This window comes from Muscardinus avellanarius (assembly GCF_963383645.1).
Source record: "Muscardinus avellanarius genome assembly, chromosome: 18".
NCBI classification, from domain to species: Eukaryota; Metazoa; Chordata; class Mammalia; order Rodentia; family Gliridae; genus Muscardinus; species Muscardinus avellanarius.
The window spans coordinates 13,538,989-13,554,807 of record NC_137804.1 but is presented as its reverse complement, the minus strand read 5'-3'; the positions used below and the strand labels follow the sequence as shown (position 1 = coordinate 13,554,807).

Here is a 15,819-nt window from a genome sequence, read left to right as displayed (position 1 = left end):
CACAGGAACCATAAACCTGCTCCCCTTCCTCCCCTACAGGAGAGCTGCAGCCGGCTCTGGCCTACCTAGGAGATGGTGCCCCTGGAGCTCTCCCGCAGCCCGCAGCCTGCAGCCCGCAGCCCGCAGCCTGCAGCCCACAGCCTGCAGCCCGCTGGGGGCTCACAGCTCAACACTCACTCCTGAGGTTAAAAGGAAACCCGCCATGCAGCCTGCACCCAGGCCCTATGCATTCTTCCTCCTCCCACCTCAGATGCAGACCCATGCATGTGGCAGTTTCAACCACACAGGTGAAGACAATACCACAGAGGCAGCAGAGGTCCCCAGTAACCGTGTGGAGCAGAGAACTCCACCATCACCCTGGTCCACTCACTTGGGGACCGTCACACAGAAGAGGAATGACCCACTGTGTGGTGGGGTCTCCTCTTTGGTGCCCTGTATTTTGGAGCTTCTGTGTGACTGCAGGTCGGTTTTCATCTTAACAAGTATATTCTACCATTCTAGTCCCACTTCTGGGGCTATCTGCCATTACCTCCTCCCATTACTGGTGGATACTGTTACCAATTCCTCCTCTCATTGGAAGATTAAGCCTCCAATGAGAAAGCAACTGAGCGGTTTTGAGTGATGTCAAAGTCTGCCCAGGTGCCTCTTGTATGGCCCCTCCCAGATACCTCCTTTTCTCAGGAAATGTGTGAAAACAAATAATCTAGTTTATCAGTTTGCAAGTGGCCAGCTGCTTTCAAACAATCTGGGACCCAAATAGACAATCGGAACCATATTCTAGGCCTCGCTCCCTGGCAAGGGCTCTATCTAGATTTGGGTCCAAATGAAGACACTGCATCTGCTGACGTCAAAAGCCATGGGCTAGCCTAGTGTTATATATTATAAAGCCACATATTGTGGAAGGCTGGTGTTATGGGCAGATTAGAATGTCCCCTGAAAAAGATCAGGGTTGACGTACTTAAGTCATGGGGGTGTTATCTCCTTAATGAAGCTAGGCTTGGTGGCGCATGCTTGTAATCCTAAGTACTTAGAAGGCAGAGACAGGAGGATTGCAGGTTCGTGACCAGCCTCAGCTACTTAGTGAAGCCTTCTGCAACTTAGTGAGGCCCTGTTTCAAAAAAATAAAGAATAAAAAGTAGGGCTGAGGTTGTAGTTTGGAGGTAGAATGCCCCTGGGTTCCATCCCTAGTATCACACACACACACACACACACACACACACACACACACACACACGTCATTAGTAGATAAATCCATTGTCATGGATTTACTGGGTGGTAACCTAGGCAGGTGGAGTGTGGCTGGAGAAGGTGGGTCCCTGGGGGTGTGGCTGTAGGGATTGTGTCTGTGTCTCTCAATCTCCTTGCTTGATTGCTCTCTTGCTTTCAGCCTCCAGGATATGAGAGCAGAGCCTTTGTTCTCACCTCTCTCTCTGCTCCCTGCCTTCCTGCCCTGAGATCCAACTCTGCAGCCTTACATGGACTGAACCCCAGGATCCCCCAAAGTTTGTGAGCAAATAAATCTTCCCCCTGCTAAGTTGCGTAGTCAGTTTTTCTGAATTATAGCAGTGAGAATATTGGCCAAGACCGCTGGGTGATGTTAAACCTGAGTCTACAATAACTTTCTGAAATCTAATCTGTTAGCGTATAAAAGTCAACTATAAAATAAGCTCTTCATATAATTTATTATCATTTAAAACTTGATATAGAACTATATAGAGTTCAGTGAATAGAGATCGTATGTATGGTACTCTGTGTTCCGGGGCAGACACTATGCAAATGTGACCAGAGGAGCAAAGAGCCGTGACATTCTCAGCGCTCCACAGGACATACAAGGGAGCAGTGTGTGCAATGAACTACAGAAAAGGAAAGCTGGGAAGAACTCCCATTTCTCTTCTGTAATGTCTAGTCTGTCCTCAAAACTTTCCTAACAATAATTAATGGAGCTATTATGTTTTGTCAGAATATTCTGCTCATGTCAACATATAATAATCCATCTTGAAAATCCACATTTTACATTTAATAAGGCATAGGTGAGGGATGTTAAGAGCTTGGTTTGACTTGACCAAAGTCATCTCCCATGCATGTAACTAGGTCACCAAATACTGTACAACATGATGAGCAGAAACATCTTTGATTACACTAAGAAGAGAGGATTCCTCTTACCATGATGTGCTCTGGGAAGGAAGCCTAAATGTTTTGCATCCTAATATAAACCCCACAAATTATTCCCATAGCTCAACATCAAGGCTGAGTGGGGAAGCTGGTGAGACTGTCACTAGCTCTCTGTCCATTATCTCCTTCTGCAGAACCAGTTCATGAACAGCAGAGATCAGACCAGCATAGTGGCTTGGCTTCAACAGTGTTCACTTATGTTAAACATTTCAGAAACAAGAAAAACATTTAAGCCGAACGTGGTGGCGCACGCTTGTAATCCCAGCATTCGGGAGGCTGAGACGGGAGGATCAGGGTTCGCGGACAGCCTCAGCCACTTAGTGAGGCCCTCTGCAACTCAGCGAGACCCGGTTTCAAAATAAAGAATAAAAATAGGGCTGAGATGTAGCTTGGAAGTAGAATGCACCTGGGTTCTATCCCCAGTACTGCAAAAAAAAAAAAAAAAGAAAAAGAAAAAAGAAAAAAGAAAAGAAAAGAAAAATATTTACCTGCTCTTTAATTATGGTCAATTCAGAAACAATATTCTTTACACTGCTGTCTCGATCTTTTTTATCCTTTCCGAACGCTGGGTTGTGTAAATTGACCTCTTTCATTGCTAAAAGATTTTGTCCACTGCGCTTTCGAACCTAAAATAAGGAAGTAAAAAAAAAAAATTGAAAAGGTAAGACAGAGGTAAATTAACCTAGTCATATAAACATCTAGTCTCTATTTACACTAAGCTCAGCTCCAAAAAGTGGTATATTCTGGGATATTCCGCAATATTCACTAGGATTTTAGTGTGTAAATACAGTGACACTGGTGTGAATTTAGAGAATGTGTCACGTATTGAGACCAGCTATTTTGACACGTGTGTGTGTGCGCATGCGTGCATGCAAGAGAGAGGTTAATGATGTCTTTCAAAAAGTCAGTGGCCAATTATTGAGGCTGATAGAGAAGACACTATCGGCTCTGCTATCTCTGCCCATTAGACAAAAATACTCATTTCAATTTTTATATCTCACTGTCTTTCAAGGACAATGGCTCCAACCAAATTGCCCGTGCGTGTAGCAAGTATAATGACTGGTTTGTTTGGGACGTTAGAAATGTTGTTCCCCGAGGGCAAAATCACCTTATAAACACAGCCAAAGGCTCCACTTCCAAGATGATCCAAAATTGCATAGTTGCCTATGTATTTCGAAGGTGCTTTGTTCTGATTAATGCTTTCAATATTTTCAGCAATTTGCTTCAGTTCATCCTCCTAACCAAAAATAAAAAAAAAAAAAAGGAATGAATGGCTGTGATAATTCTATCCTGACCACACAGGGGCTGCCAAAAGACTTAAAATTCAGTACTTACTACTAATAAATTCAACTTGGATACCAATTCTTCGTAAGCACTGATATCACGAACGTAATGCCCTATGTCGATGAAGATCTCAAACAAGTCGGTGGGGAAAAGTCTAGGAAGAAAAAATACGCACATACGGTTAACATGTAACATAGAAGCTGTCGGCCACTTCTTTCCTTTGTAGATCACTCACAGATTAACCATAAGAAACAAACAACTTTATCTGGGCGTGGTGGCGCACGCTTGTCATCCCCGCGTTTGGGAGGCGGAGACAGGAGGATGGCACAGGTTCGAAGCCAGCCGCGCTGGCTTAAGAGACCCTGTTTCCAAATAAAATATAATATAGGTCTGGGAGGGTAGCCCGGAGGTAGAAGGGTTTCCAGGAACCCCAGTAGCACCAAAAATAAATAAATAAAAAACAAACTTTAGAGCTGGGCGTGGTGGCGCACGCTTGTAATCCCCACGCTTGGGAGGCTGAGACAGGAGGATCGCACGGGTTCGAAGCCAGCCTCAGCTACTTAGTGAGGCTCTCAGCAACTTAGTGAGACCCTGTTTCCAAATAAAAATATAAAATAGGTCTGGGAGTATAGCCTGGAGGTAGAAAGCCCCTGGGTTCCACCCCCAGTACCACCAAAACCAAAAACAAAACAACTTTACTAGGTTATAGGGGGAATGATCATACTCTCCAACTTACCTTGCAAAATTACACTATAGTTGCATTTTTATTTTTTTGTTTTGTTTTGTTTTGTTTTGTTTTTGTGGTACTGGGGTTCCTGGAAGCCCTTCTACCTCCGGGCTACACTCCCAGACACCTATTTTGTATTTTTATTTGGAAACAGGGTCTCTTAAGCCAGCACACGCGCCTGGCTTCAAACCTGCGAGATCCTCCTGTCTCTGCCTCCCAAGCGCGGGGATTACAAGCGTGCGCCACCACGCCCGGCTATAGTTGCATTTTTAATTGATTAATTTTTATTTATTTATTTTGCGGTACTGGGGATGGAACTCAGGGAGACATTCTTCTACCTCTGAGCTACACCCCAACCCTATTTTTTTATTCTGTGTGTGTGAGTGTGTGAGTGTGTGTGTGTGTGTGTGTGTGTGTGTGTGTGTTACTGAGGATAGAACCCAGGGGCTTTTCTACCTCCGGGCTATACTCCCAAACCTATTTTTATACTTTTATTTGGAAACAGGGTCTCATTAATTTGCTGAGAACCTCACTAAGTAGCTGAGGCCAGCTTCGAACCTGTCTCAGCCTCCCAAATGCTGGAATTAAAAGTGTGCACCACCATGCCCAGTTTTTCTTCTTTATTTTGAAACAGGGTCTCACAGAGTTGCAAAGGGCCTCACTAAGTAGCTGAGGCTGACTGCAAACCACAATCCCCCTGTCTCAGCCTCCCAAATGCTAGGATTGCAAGCATGTACCACCACACCCAGCTAGCTGCATTTTTAGAAAATAAAACATTTAAGAGGAAATTTCTAGAACCCTGCAGTATGGCACTGTGCTTATAGTTAACAACACCATATAAATACAGTTGACAACACTTAGAATTCTGTTAGAGGAGGGGTAGATGTCACATTTATTAGCTTTTACCACAATAAAAAATGGATATGATGTATATCATGCAAAGACTTTATTTGTGATTTACTTGGAGGTATAAATATTAAAAATATTACAAAGGGCCAGGCGTGGTGGCGCACGCTTGTAATCCCAGTACTCGGGAGACTGAGACAGGAGGATTGCAGGTTGACTTAAGAGACCCTGTTTCCAAATAATAAAATATATATATATAATATATATATATATATGTATATATAAAATGTAATATATATTCTGGTAAAATAAATATAATATAAATATATATAATATAATATATATAATTATATATATATATATATATGTATGTATATATGTCTGGGAGTGTAGCCCAGAGGTAGAAGGGTTTCCAGGAACCCCAGTACCACCAAAAATAAAAAATAAAAAATGCAGGCAAATGAAAACAAGAGAATTATGCAACATCTCCAAGGTACTAGTTTTAAGGTCTTCCTAAAATATCTGAAAGTTAAAAGGATGGTTTAGGACCTTGAAATAAAAGACTATAATGAATAAATCAATTTTATTTTTCCCCTAAATTCAAATCTCATGGGGAAATAAAGTAACAATGTAAAATGCTCCATGCTCTCTGAACAAAAGATAGTCTATTAACTCAAAACTTTCCTTATCAATAAAATTCAGATGAGAACATGAGCCCGTGATTTTCACCATTCTTTTAGCTGCCCGACTACACGGCTGGGGACCACACATGTAGCCAGTGTCTGCTTCCCAAGACGGTGACGTCTTGGTCACTCTCATTAGCACAGCTCCCTGGCCTCCCAACATACACCCTTCTCCCTCTTGGACAAGCTCCCATCCTACTGAGGACTGCAGACAAATACTTGATCTTTCTATGGAAGAAGGGGCAATTACCAGACCGACATTGGAATTGAAACCAGGGGCATTCTAACTCTGAGCTACACCCCCAGCCCTTTTTATTTTATTTTATTTATTATTTATGTATTTATTTATTGTGGTACTGGTGATAAAACCCAGGGGCCTTTACCTCCGGGCTACAATCCTAGACCTATTTTATATTTTATTTAGAAACAGGGTCTCACTAAGTAGCTGAGGCTGGCTTCGAACCTGTGCAGTCCTCCTATCTCAGCCTCCCAAGTACTGTATTTTTTGGTTTTGAAACAGGCTCTCACTAGGATGTTGAGAGTCTCACCACACTGCTGAGTTTCCCTGTCTCAGCCTCCCATGTACTGGGATTATAGGTGTGCATGAACATGCCTGGCACACAAGTGTGTGTGTGTGTGTGTGTGTGTGTGTGTGTGTGTGTGTGTGGCATTCTACCTCCGAGCTATAGCCCCTATTTTTTATTCTTTATTTTGAAACAGGGCCTCACTATGTAGCTGAGGCTGGCCATGAACCTGCAATCCTCCAGTCTCAGCCTCCCAAGTACTAGGATTACAAGCATGCACCACCACGCCCGGCTCACAAGTATATATTTTATACCATCTATTTAAGGTGTATATATATATCTTTAATTTGAAAAAAAAAAGCTTAAAACCATGATGGACCATGTAATTAAGAGATATTGTACTGATACAGTGACGCATGCTCTTTCACCAGAATTTTATTATAATTTTCAGCGTTAAAATATTGCTATGGTGCCAGGCGTGGTGGCGCACGCTTGTAATCCCGGCACTTGGGAGGCGGAGACAGGAGGATCGCGCAGGTTCGAAGTCAGCCTTACTGGCTTAAGAGACCTGTTTCCAAATAAAAATATAAAAAATAAGCGTCTTGGAATGTAACCTGGAGGTAGAAGGGTTTCCAGGAACCCCAGTACCACCACTAATAATAATAATGATAATGATAATAATAATAATAATAATAATAATAATATACTGCTATGGTATCTGTAGAGTCCAAGAAATCTGAAGAGGTATGGCCTACACACACACACACACACACACACACACACACACACACACACACACATACTCATTCTTCCCTAGCTGTTGCAGGTGTGAAACCAGTTCCATCTGCTAGGCTCTTAAATCTGATGCGTGCTCACATTTCTCCGAATCCGTCCATACCTTTTAAAGAGTGGTCTGTTTCTTTCCATACTGAAGAGAAACCTCAAGGCCCGAAAGGCGTAACACTAGGAAAGAAAAGAGAATGTGATTCTTCAAGGGTGGCTTGATAAATTAAAACATTCTGGGGACAGAACCTCCACGAAGCAGACGTTGACGGGGGCTTTGGTGTCGACAGCCTGAGTTAGAGCCAGGCTGGTAACTGTAAACCCAGCCAGCCACCCTGGGGTTGTTCTCGGATTTAAAGAGTGCAGAGGTTGTCAAACGCCAGGGATGCTGGTCTTGTTCGCTCAGCACTCGACACTCACTCCTTTCTAGAAAGTACAAACGAACGAACCCAGAGACAAGAAATAAAGTCCCCATGCCGAGAAAACCAGACATCCAGAGACCTCCAGGAGCGCCAGGTTTATTTTGCTTCTAGCCTGCTCTGAAGCCCTTGGTATTTATATGGTTTCTGCGAGAAAATAAACACGAGACATGATGACATGTAAAAATAGCCAGAGGCTCGGAGGACTTCGCTTGACAAATTGGTCCCCTGAGTAAAGAGTCCTAAGCGTTCCCCAAATAGGGCGGTCAACAGTGACTCCCCAGAACCCTCAGAAAGAGGCCTGCAAGGCTTTCGCTAAGAAAAATAAACATCTGGCATTTTGCAGGAGAGGGAAGGAGGAAGGGAGGGAGGGAGGGAGGGAGGGAGGGAGAGAGAGAGAAAGAGAGAGAGAGCGAGAGAGCGAGAGAGCGAGAGAGAGAGAGAGAGAGAGAGAGAGAGAGAGGAAGCCAGTCCAGTCTGTGCTTGCATAGAAACCACCAATGGAGTGATGGGGTCTCCTGAATATGACCCAGGGTCTTGAGGGTCTTGGCATAAAATTAGTGGCCTGAATGTAGAAAAATGAAAGATCTAGATGTAAATGGGCACAAAGAAATGTTTCCAGAGTGGCCAGGCAGATGACCAAACGCTGTGAGAGCGCCCGGGGAGTCACAGGGCCAGCGGGAGAGCAGAGAACCTCCACTTGCTCACTGAGCCCCATTCCAGTCGGGATTCCTCAAGACTCTCCTGGCTTTAACAAAATGCACCTGCAGAATCCATGCAGCTCTGACCCTGTGTGTTTTCCAGGATGATGTCACGCAGCTACAGTGCACTAAAGACGTCAAGTCTCAGGCCTGTGTGTTCCCACTGGTAGGTCTCCCAAAACCCCCACTACCAGGACACGGATGCCTTTAGAATCACTCTGCTGGGCTTGGCCAGCATTCTGCATGAGACGGATGAGAGCTCTTTTTTAGAATACTTTTAACTGCTACATAGAAATTACATATTTATAAGGTACGATATGATATATCTATACACACACATATATTTGTTATATATACACACATGCATGTATATATTGCAGTATCTATAGCAACACACATATGTATAGCAACATATATATGCATATATATTTAGCAAAATATATACACACATACAGAGAGCAATATATACCTACACACACATATATATGCATATATATATTGCTAATGTTTTTATTTATTTATTTATTTATTTATTTATTTATTTATTTATTTATTTTGGTTGTACTGGGGTTCCTGGAAGCCCTTATACCTCCGGGCTACACTCCCAGGCTTATTTTATATTTTGAAACAGGGTCTCTTAAGCCAGCGCGGCTAGCTTCGAACCTGCGCGATCCTCCTGTCTCTGCCTCCCAAGTGCGGGGATTACAAGAGTGCACCACCACGCCCTGCATATTGCTAATGTTTAAAATCAGTTAAACATATCTCTTCAAACATTTATCATTAAATGTTTTTACTTTTAATGTTGTTTTTACTTTTCTTTTTTTGTGTGTGTGGTACTGGGGATTAAATCCCAAGGCATTTGAGCTCTGAGCTATTCCCCACCCCCACCCCCACCCCTGTTTTAATTTTTGGTTTTGAAACAGGGTCACACTAGGTTGATGAAAGTCTCACTACTTGCTGAGGCTGTCCTTGAACCCCCAATGTTCCTGTCTCGGCCTCCCAAGTACTGGGATTACAAGTGCGCGCCACCACACCTGGCTTTACTTGCTTTTCGAAATGACTAGTGGGAAATGTGATGTTCAAGTACTGCGAAGGCTTACTGTAAGGGTGACTTTGTCATTCTGGAGACATGAAGGGACACTGGCCCCCGATGCCCACTCCTCAGAAAAGTCTAAACATACGCACAACCTTCTTTCCTTCCCAGCTTGGTATTATCCTGGTGGGCTCTGTGGGTGGGGCGCTGTCCTGCCCCAAACACCCTCTCAGTTCTCAGGCTTCAAAAGCTTTGCTAGCACTGTTCCCTCTGCAGGACCGCCCTACCACCCAACAGAACATGCCATTGGCGCTCCGCCTCCAAGGTTTCCTTATCCATGGGGAGTCCTTCTCCTCCATCTAGATGCACTTAAGAGCCGGGCGTGGTGATGCACGATTGCAATCCCAGCATTTGGGAGGCTGAGATAGGAGGCTTGCAGTTCGCAGAAAGCCTCAGCTACTTAGTGAGGCCCTCTGCAACTCAGTGAGACCCTGTTTCAAAAATAAAGAAGAAAAAATAGAGCCGGGGGTGTAGCTCAGAGGTAGAATGCTCCTGGGTTCCATCCCCAGTACCAGGGTGGGGGGGTGCACTTAAGCCAGGTGTGGCACCCCACACCTATAATCCCATTAGGTGGGAGTTTGAGACAGGAAGATCGCAGGTTTGCGGCCAGCCTCAGCAACTTAGTGAGATCCTGTTTCAAAATAAATGATAAAATAGAACTGAGGGTAGACCTTAAAGGAAAAAATGCCCCTGAGTTCAGCCCTCAGTACCACAAAAAATAAAAAGAGCCACCAAGCTGGGCGTGGTGGCGCACGCTTGTAATCCCCGCGCTTGGGAGGCAGAGACAGGAGGATCGCGCAGGTTCGAAGCCAGCCGCGCGCGCTGGCTTAGGAGACCCTGTTTCAAAATTTTAAAAAATGTAAAAATAGGTCTGGGAGTGTAGCCCGGAGGTAGAGGGGCTTCCAGGAACCCCAGTACCACCAAAAAAAAAAAGAGCCACAAAGCCGGGCAGGTGTGGTGGGGGCTCAGGCTTGTAATCCCAGTACTTGGGAGGCTGAGACAGGAGGATCGCAGGTTTATAGCCAGCCTCCGCTACTTTGTGAGGCCCTCTGCAACTTAGTGAGACCTTGTTTGAAAATAAAGAATAAAAAATAGAGCTGGGGGTGTATCTCAGAGATATAATGCCCCTGGGTTTCATATCCAGTACTGAAAAATTAAATCTACCGATCAAGTTTTCCTCTTCAGAAGTGAAATGTTAGTGGAATTTTAAATATCATGTTTAAAATTGACAATTAATTTTCCTCTGCTGTTAAATTCTGACTCATAAGCAATGAACATCTTTTTAAAAATAGAACCTGTTATCCAGGCGAGGTGGCGCAAGCTGCTGATCCCCGCATTTGAGAGGCTGAGACGGGGACCGTGGTTCATGGCCAGCCTCAGCTAATTAGTGAGGCCCTTTGCAACTCAGTGAGACCCTGTTTCAAAATAAAGAATAAAAAAATAGGGCTGGGGGTGTAACTCGGAGGCAGACACACTTTTCTCACACAGAGAAAACCCTGGACTTTTATTCTAGCATTACGAGCTTCCATGCCAGCCTCAACCACCATGTGGTCTCCTCTCAAAATCCGCACAGGGGCCAGCAACAACCTCGAGAATTGTGAACTTCAGAGATCATTCTACCAAAGTTTCTCCAGACTTCAATAACTTGGTATTAGAGAATAGAAATGTTACCTGTAGTAGATTCGTCTTTGCTGCATTCTTCTGCTTATTGGGTAAAATTAATCTTGCTATTGTATATACACCATTTTCCTGCAAGAACAAAGAAGCCCAGTTACCAGTGACGCGTGACAACGCAGAAAGGTAAGACACGAAGAAGCCGCCGCACAACCTCAGAGCTTCGTATTAAAGAAGAAATGCTGGCCAGTGTGGCGGCGCACGCCCGGAATCTCAGCGCTTGGGAGGCTGAGGGAGGAGGATCACAGGTGCAAAGCCAGCCTCGGCAACTTAGTGAGGCTGTCAGCAGCTTAGTGTGATCTTGTTTGCAAATAAAAGATAAAATAGGGCTGGGAAGGTAGCTCTAAGATAAAATGTCCCTGGGTTCAATCGCCATCACCACACACACACACACACACACACACACACACACACACACACACAGAAAAATTGTTGGTATTATTTCATAACTTTAAAAATTAGAGAACAATACTAAAAATGTCAATGTAATGCTGTACTTTTATTTTTATTTTTTTATTTTTTTATGTGTGGCACTGGGGATGGAACCCAGGGACTTTCTGCCCCTGGGTTGCACTCCCAGACCTATTTTATATTTTGTTTGGAAACAGGGTCTCACTAAGTAGCTGAAGCTGGCTTTGAACCTGTGCAACCCTTCTGTCTCAGCCTCACAAGTGCTGGGTTTACAAGCATGAGACGCCATGCCCGGCCTTAATGCTGTACTTTTAAACACCAAACATGTTATTAACACAATCTGGAGTTTTCAACTGTCTATAAAGAGTCACGATTATAATTAAAAGAGTATATAAATTGCAAGTGTCTTTAATATTTTTTTAAAAAAAAGAGTGGGGAAGCCGGGCGTGGTGGTGCACGCTTGTAGTCCCAGCATTTGGGAGGCTGAGACCAGAGGATCACGGTTCAAAATAAACAATAAAATATAGGGCAGGGGGTGTAGCTCGGAGGTCAAATGCCCCTGGGTTCCATCCTCAGACCCACATACAAAAGAAAAATTGAATTAAAAGAGTGGGGAATTAAAAAGGAACAGAGTAAAAGGATCCAAATATCTTTACACTTTGAATTTTAAACACATAACTATAATTTCTCTCCTTATAATTTGGGCTGTTAAAGAGTACATATAGGTCAATTATTGTGAAAGATTTTTAAGTGAAAAAGAAAATTCCAAGGAAAGAAAAATAATAAACTTTTAAAAAGAAAACAAAAGATATCTGTGAAAACGGTTATCATCTTCCTAGACTTCTTCTAATACAATATGTACATATAGGAAAAAACGAAAACAATTAACTTTTCTCTATGTATCTATTATCTATTAAATATATGATTTCGTGGTCTCTACTAAGTGTGGGCATATATGAGTCAAAAGAGCTTTACCTGTCTCACTGCATCTAATCTTTATAATTTCCCTGTTTCTTACACTAGAACATCAAAAGTTAGAGAGGTCAGATCATTTTTTTTTTTTTTTTTTTTCCCTAGAAGCCCAACCAGCCAGGAATGAATCCAGGGACTGATACAATTTGGCCAACTCCAGACGCCCCGCTGGCCAGGTCCCTCACGCACTTCAGCCTGAGCCCTGACTAACTCACATGTATCTATGTGCTTTGAAGTTGAAGTTGGACAGGTCGAGACTGACCCCCTCCAAAGAAAATGGGTTTTCTCTGTAAAATTCAATCAGTGGGAGGTCACCTTTGCAAAAGAAACCTACCCGCGTTGTACACATAAGGTGAGTGTATTTACAGATATTTGTTCATTTTCTTCTATGTATGCATATATGCACATGTACATGTCTGTAAATATAGTGTATTTATAATTAGTGCATTGCACCTTGTGATATCAGTTCATTGACAATAAATATTTTGTTTGGTGTGTCTCAGTCTCCTCTCACTGAATAACCTGAGATTGTGTTCTTAGATGAAATGATTATTCTCTATACTTTGTGGTATCTCATATGCCCAGAACGAAGCCAATTGTAAGTAACTAAGAAAAATTTAAAAATAAGGGAAAAGGCCTATGCAGAGCATGAGAAAGAATCACCATCATCAGCCAGCCACCCGTCAGCACTTGTCAAGACAGGCGAGTTAAAGGTAGAGAGACAGGAGTAAAATATAGAATTCTATAAGTTAAATAAGAAGTGTTATTGTGGTGGAGCATCCCATAATGCCAGTACCTGGGCTGAGAGGTAAAACACACTTGGGTTCAACCCCCAGCGCCACACAAAAAAAATAAAAAGAAAAAAAAGAAAGGAGCTGGGCACGGTGGTGCACAACTAGAATCCCAGTATTCAGGAGGCTGAGACAGGAGGATCACAGGTTCAAGGACAATTCTCAGAGAATCTGAAGATTCTTGGCAACCTAGCAAGACCCTGTTTCCAAAAACAAAATAGGGCTGGGGTTGTAGTTCTGAGGTAAAACACCTCTGGATTTAATACCCAGCTCCACAAAGAGAGACAGACAGACAGACATAGTGGCACACACCTATCATCCCAGTACTTGGGAAGCCTATACAGGAGGATCGCAGGTTCAAGGACAGCCTCAGCAAGTAGTGACTCGCAGCAACCCAGCAAGACCCTGTTTCAAACAACAAAAAAAATAGTCCGGTAATGGGGCACATGCTTGTAATCCCAGTACTTGGGAGGCTGAGACACTAGGATCATAAGTTCATGGCCAGACTCAGCTACTTAGGAGGCCCTTCACAATTTACAGAGACCCTGTTTCAAAATAAAGAATAAAAAAATAGGGCTGGGGTGGGGGGTGTGGCTCGGAGGTAGAATGCCCCTGGAATCCATCCCCAGTACCGCACAAATAAATTTTTTAGAAAATTAGAGACGCATGTGGGAGGGTAGTTCAGAAAAAACATAATTGGGTTCAATCCCTAGTCTCACAAAAAGAGAAAGAGAAGGAGAAGGAGAAAGGGAGGGAGGGAGAGAGAGAGAGACGATGGATGGATGGATGGATGGATGGATGGAAGGAAGGAAGGAAGGAAGGAAGGAAGGAAGGAAGGAAGGAAAGGACAGGCTGGTTCTAATATTTAAAACCATGTAACAGGTCCCAAACCTTATGCTCTGGGGTAAAGGCTTCTGGGGGCTCCGAGCCCAGGGAGCCCGGGACAGCGTGCTCACCTGCGCCACCTGGCGGGCGTTGGTATCGTTGAGCACCAGCTCGGTGAGCGCGGCGCAGCAGGCTGCAAGACAAGCAAATGCCGTCACTGGAGTCTACCTGGGACTTGCTTCCCCTCCTCGCAGCGCAGCTCTGGCTTCTGACTCTCCCCTCCTGTAACTCGTGTGCACCCATGGCGGCCTTTTATTGAACACTTACTGTGTACAAGAAGGCAGGGGCTGCACCTGCCCGGTGTGTTGTAATCCCCAGGGCTCAAAACGTGTACCCGACCCTTAAAAGGTGCTCAATAAATATATCAACAAGCGTGGTAAGTGGATGGATGTTTTAAATATATCACCCAAGCCGGTCACGGTGATCCCAGCATTCGGGAGGCTGAGACAGGAGGACCACAGTTCGTGGGCAGCCTCAGCTACTACTTAGTGAGGCCCTTTGCAACTCAGAGAGACCGTGTTTCAAAATAAAGAATAAAAAATAGGGCTGGAGATGCAGCTTGGAGATAGAACACCCAAGGACCATCCCCAGTACCACATCCCTGCTCCTGCTTTTGGAGGAAAACCCCAACCCAGGCAGCACCTTCCTCTCGGCGGTAAAGGAAGGCGCTCCCTTGCACCGGGGTGCAGAGTTCATGGTCCCCGGGAAGGACCCAAGACCTAGAAAACTGTAGGAAGTATAGTTCGGCCACAGACCCAACTGCACTTTTTTTTTTTTTTTTTTTTTTTGGTGGTACTGGGGTTCCTGGAAGCCCTTCTACTTCCGGGCTACACTCCCAGACCTATTTTTACATTTTTTTTATTTGGAAACAGGGTCTCCTAAGCCAGCGCGCGCGGCTGGCTTTGAACCTGCGCGATCCTCCTGTCTCTGCCTCCCAAGCGCCGGGATTACAAGCGTGCGCCACCACGCCCGGCTTCAACTGCACTTTTTCATCCAGCTTTGCCAGTAATAAATACTCTCTTTCCGGGCGTGGTGGCGCACGCTTGTAATCCCAGCATTCGGGAGGCTGAGGCCGGAGGATCGCGGTTAGCGGACAGACTCAGCTACTTAGTGAGGCCCTCTGCAACCCAGTGAGACCCTGTTTCAAAATAAAGAATAAAAAAAAAACTAGGGCAGGGGGTATAGCTCGGAGGTCAAATGCTCCCGGGTTCCATCCACAAAGCTGCAAAAACAAACAAACAAACAAACAAATAAATAAATACTCTCTTTATCTCTGACGTCTATATTTTCTTCTCGAGAAGTTCAAAAAGTAGAAGGGAGAGGAAAGTTGGTTGACTCATTCATCTCCGAGAAGTTAATCTACCAAGAAGCTTTCTGGCAACCACATGGACTGGATGTGTTTGTGGACTTATAACCCGTGCTTAATTAACACTTTCATAGCCCTTTTATAACAGGGGATAGCGACACAACATAAGTGATAGACGATCGCCTAGCTAAACGCAATCATCGCACATACATACCTGCTTGAAGAGAGAACATATTTTCCTGGATTTCCCGGGGGCTTAAATCTTCCGACAAGTGCAGCTGCTGGATTCTGCCGGCAGCGTTCGCACTGGACAGGCTGCCGATGGAGGAACGGTCGGAAACAAAATTTCTGTCTCTGAAAAAGAAATGTACGTGCATCGATCCCTCGGCAGCTTTGCTTTCTCACGAGCCCTTTCCGTGACCTGTGGAAAATGTCTTGCCCTCCATGGGCCATGGAGTTTTTTCCTGTGTTACCTTTATTCATCCATCTTCCAATCCACTTACAATTAATTTTTGTGCATAGCATGAGGCCTTCATGCTACAGCATCT

General features: G+C 44.2%; 1 protein-coding gene across 8 annotated transcripts in view; it reads right to left on the bottom strand.

The window, feature by feature from the left end:
- The window catches only part of NEK10 (NIMA related kinase 10), a gene marked incomplete at both ends in the record, with an annotated part of 236,981 nt that overhangs the window by 162,887 nt on the left and 58,275 nt on the right, over nucleotides 1-15,819 (bottom strand). For 7 of the 8 annotated variants that reach the window (XM_080715023.1, XM_080715024.1, XM_080715026.1 and 4 more), the window contains 7 exons: nucleotides 2,661-2,798; nucleotides 3,281-3,409; nucleotides 3,508-3,610; nucleotides 7,135-7,199; nucleotides 10,904-10,981; nucleotides 14,037-14,098; nucleotides 15,486-15,625. In XM_080715023.1, the coding sequence (XP_080571149.1) occupies nucleotides 2,661-2,798; nucleotides 3,281-3,409; nucleotides 3,508-3,610; nucleotides 7,135-7,199; nucleotides 10,904-10,981; nucleotides 14,037-14,098; nucleotides 15,486-15,625 (715 nt within the window). Of the gene's footprint in view, nucleotides 1-2,660; nucleotides 2,799-3,280; nucleotides 3,410-3,507; nucleotides 3,611-7,134; nucleotides 7,200-10,903; nucleotides 11,003-14,036; nucleotides 14,099-15,485; nucleotides 15,626-15,819 lie in introns of all 8 variants that reach the window. The other variant, XM_080715029.1, reaches the window with a different exon arrangement.